At 37.8% G+C, this 3,534-nt stretch overlaps 1 protein-coding gene across 1 annotated transcript; it reads right to left on the bottom strand.

The window, feature by feature from the left end:
- Positions 1-2,259: 2,259 nt before the first annotated feature.
- LOC141830029 (protein EARLY RESPONSIVE TO DEHYDRATION 15-like) lies at positions 2,260-3,011 on the bottom strand. The gene is made up of 2 exons (XM_074717507.1): positions 2,699-3,011; positions 2,260-2,619 (listed from the first exon to the last, which is right to left on the bottom strand). Exons 1-2 carry the CDS (start codon positions 2,958-2,960, stop codon positions 2,447-2,449), a joined length of 435 nt encoding a protein of 144 aa, XP_074573608.1. The 5' UTR covers positions 2,961-3,011; the 3' UTR covers positions 2,260-2,446.
- Positions 3,012-3,534: the final 523 nt, after the last annotated feature.

Raw genomic sequence — 3,534 nt, 5'->3', positions numbered from 1 at the left:
TATTAACATCCTAATATTTTCAATTAGTGAGGATTGGCTGCTTGATAAAATCAAGAAATTTAATATATACTAGTCTCACAGAATCGGTGATGTCTAATCTCATCAATTCATCAACTAGTAAATATATCAATACGTATATAATTGTACATATAGAGATACCCATTAATTGTGATCCAATCACAATTTCTCTCATGCTATATATTATATTATAGATATCAGTAATTGAGTTTAAAATCAAATCAAACACATAGAGAATGTACATTTAAATAGTAATTTTATTTATCCAATACATAATATAATGTCTAAGACGATTGCTTTAGGATACCTCTCAAATATAATAGTACAGTGGTTTAGTTTGTTTACATTTCTCTTAGTTGTATTACTTTTCATTTATTAGATTTTAAGCATTTGAACCACAAAACCTCAATTACAACATCAAAAACCTAAACCCCAAATCATTCCATTTACCAATAATTGTATCTTAAGATTATCACCCTACTGTTACATTCCTTGAGAGAGACGATCCAAGTCATCCATATGCTATATTAGTATAGAGGGATTCAATAATTTATTTGATATCGTATCATGACAATACGGTTTGATGAGTGACCCCCACTACATTTTGGTTACTAGAGAAACATTTGAGTCGATTATGTCATAGAAAAAATTAGAGAAAAATTTGATTTTAAGAATGCGACATGAAAAAATAAATGAGAAAAAAATTATTTTGATAATTAGTAAAAGTGGCATGGTACTCCTTTAAGACACAGTGATTACTTACCGGGGAAATACCGAATTAGGTACCCTTTTGAAATCCTGAGGTTACTGAGAAAATACCTATTAGTTTCCTTTGACATTGAGTACTCATTTGAGACCTTATGTAGAAGATGCAAAGCATTAGGAGAGATAATTCTTGCGTGTGGTAGGTAAGTGCCTCTTGCGCCGGAGAGTTTGGGAATATAGTGGGATGATGAAATGATTAGGATTGGTAATTGAAGTTTTAGAGTCGAGTCACTTTGCACTTTGCACAGAGAGTTTTTAAGTTAGGCCACATTGAGATGATGTGTGTCTTTACTCGTTAATGAAATTATTAGATAGGATTAGATGAATTCACTAGAGATTATGATATATCATTCACACACATAAGTTTAGTTTGTAGGTTTTGCTTAAATACAAGCAAAGGTTTAAGTCTGAGATTATTTTAGTATTGTTTAGCATGCATCCGTTTTATTACACAAACATATTTCGAATACTTTCATTGTTTTTGAATTATTTTTATTTTTTTAGTTCGGATAATTGCTCTTTGTGCATTTTTATAGACATGATGTAATCTGGAGCTTAATCGGAGCAAAACACCTTGTAATGTGCTTTCCAATATGGTCTTGTCGTGCCCCCTAAAACGATCGTACTTCACCTATGGAGTTTGACAAATAGACTTCCTACATTGTATATGGACATATTGTGTCCATTGTGTCTTCTGACACAGTTGTGCTTCTTGCTGCTAACTCAAGTGGATTTTCCAACGACAGGATGTAATTTGGAGCTTAATTGGAGCAAACCAACCTTGGAACGTGCATTCCAATATGATCTTCCAATATTTGGAGCTTAATTGGAGCAAAACAACCTTGGAACGTGCATTCCAATATGATCTTCCAATATGATCTTGTCGTGCTCCCTAACATGATTGTGCTTCACCTATGGAATTTGACAAACAAGAGACAATCATTCACCTATGGAGTTTGACAAACAAGAGCGCAGAAATTGAACTTCCAACACCTACACGGACATATTATGTCCAGTGTGTCTACACTGTTGTGCTTTTTGCTATTGATTGAAATGGATTTTTCAAAATCGAACACAACCATCAAAAGATTCTTATTAAATGAATATTTATGTGCTCTCAATATTCTTATAAATTTTTTATATATTTTTTCTAAACCCTCTAGGGCAGGGCATGAAGCGCAACCACCATGGTCTAAAAGATACGTGCTGATTTAGTTGGTAATCGATTTGAGTGAGAATTTTGGGAAAACAACCTTTAGTTAACATTAAAGTATGACAAGACTTTTGATTATTTGATAAAGTGAAATGCTCACTTTATTAAAATTGACAAATTCTCTTTGGGAAGTTTACCTAATAAATGCTCAACCTTCGGTTAAGCATTTGCTCAATCAATAATCTATTCCATCGAGCCCTCTATGAAAAATCAGAGGATACTTAATTTTCATCGTCCTCCCCAGACCCTCACACAGCAAGAAGGAAAGAAATGAACCGTTTTAAAGCGAAAAGCATCCCATAAAATTTGTTGGCATATCCGAAATATGTACACAAGGTCTTAAAAGAAGTTTTCGATCTAAACCAAATTTCCACAAACAAGCAAATAAAGTCTGCAATCATCTTTTGCCTCTGCTATTCCATTTTCACTTCCTACACTTTATCAATTACTTCACCGCGGCTGCTGTATCATTCTGGGGCTCATCTTCTTCATGTTGACCACCTTGGCTGCCTTGGCCGCGTACCTGGCTCCCTCGGCCGCGCATCCCAGCAACGACGCCTTCCACTTCTCCGCCCCCCACACCGCCACCTCCCTCCGCCATCCCCCACTATTCTTTTCCTCCCCTGTAACATCCAACAAAACAAATCCAGATTACTTAACCAGCACGGAAGAGAAACATGAGAGAAGAAGCTCGGCGATTACGATCGAGAGCAGTGGAGAAGGAGAGGAGAGCATCGCTGATGTCGTCGGGCAGATCGTGGTCTTCAATCTCTCCTTCGTCGTGGAAGCACTCGCGGAGCCAGTAGTGGACGAACCGGGGGGAGAACTGCACAAGTGCCCACCACTCCGGCGAGAAATCCTCCACAGATCGCTGCGACGCCGGCACGTACGGCGCCGCGTCCGGGTTCAGCACCGACCGTGCCCTCGCAGTCGCCGATGACGCTGAGATCTCTTCCACATCCATTGAGTGGTCTGGTCGCTTTAGTCTTCGAGTGGATAAGAACAGATGGAGATCCAGAAAGGACTCTGTATCGTATTTAGCGGAAAAGGCCCAGAGAATTGGACACGGACTTTGAGAAAATCACGGGAATACCAAAACGCCCGCAGGCTGAGTTCAGTGGAAAGCGGTTTGGTCCTTCAGATTCGTAATGGTCGGATTCCATGATCCATGAACCATGAAGAGCGAAAGCCTGCGAAAGGATTTCGGTATTTTGTCAAAATCGCACATTGCTCAGAATCATATTTGGAGTCTAACTTTATTTTTTTAATTAAATTATCCATCCTGTCCGGAATCAAAGAAAAAGAATGGATTGAGTACTATTGATTCGTCTTCTATTAAGTTAAACTCTAACTAATCATCTTCTATTAAATACACTTTTCTCAAGTCGATTTGTACTGGGTCAATCTTTATCAGCTCATCATCTCCTATGTACTTTTGAAATTATATCAACGTACCTAATTAAACGCGACGTCTACTTTTAAGATGATTTTACTAAAGTAATCACTTTCTCAGGAAGGTTTCTGTCACGATGCTCCAC

Source organism: Curcuma longa, chromosome 5 (genome assembly GCF_044706935.1).
Source record: "Curcuma longa cultivar G26 ecotype Majalengka, Jawa Barat chromosome 5, ITB_CL_G26_1.1, whole genome shotgun sequence".
In the NCBI taxonomy this organism is placed as follows: domain Eukaryota; kingdom Viridiplantae; phylum Streptophyta; class Magnoliopsida; order Zingiberales; family Zingiberaceae; genus Curcuma; species Curcuma longa.
This window is presented reverse-complemented; position numbering and strand designations above follow the sequence as displayed.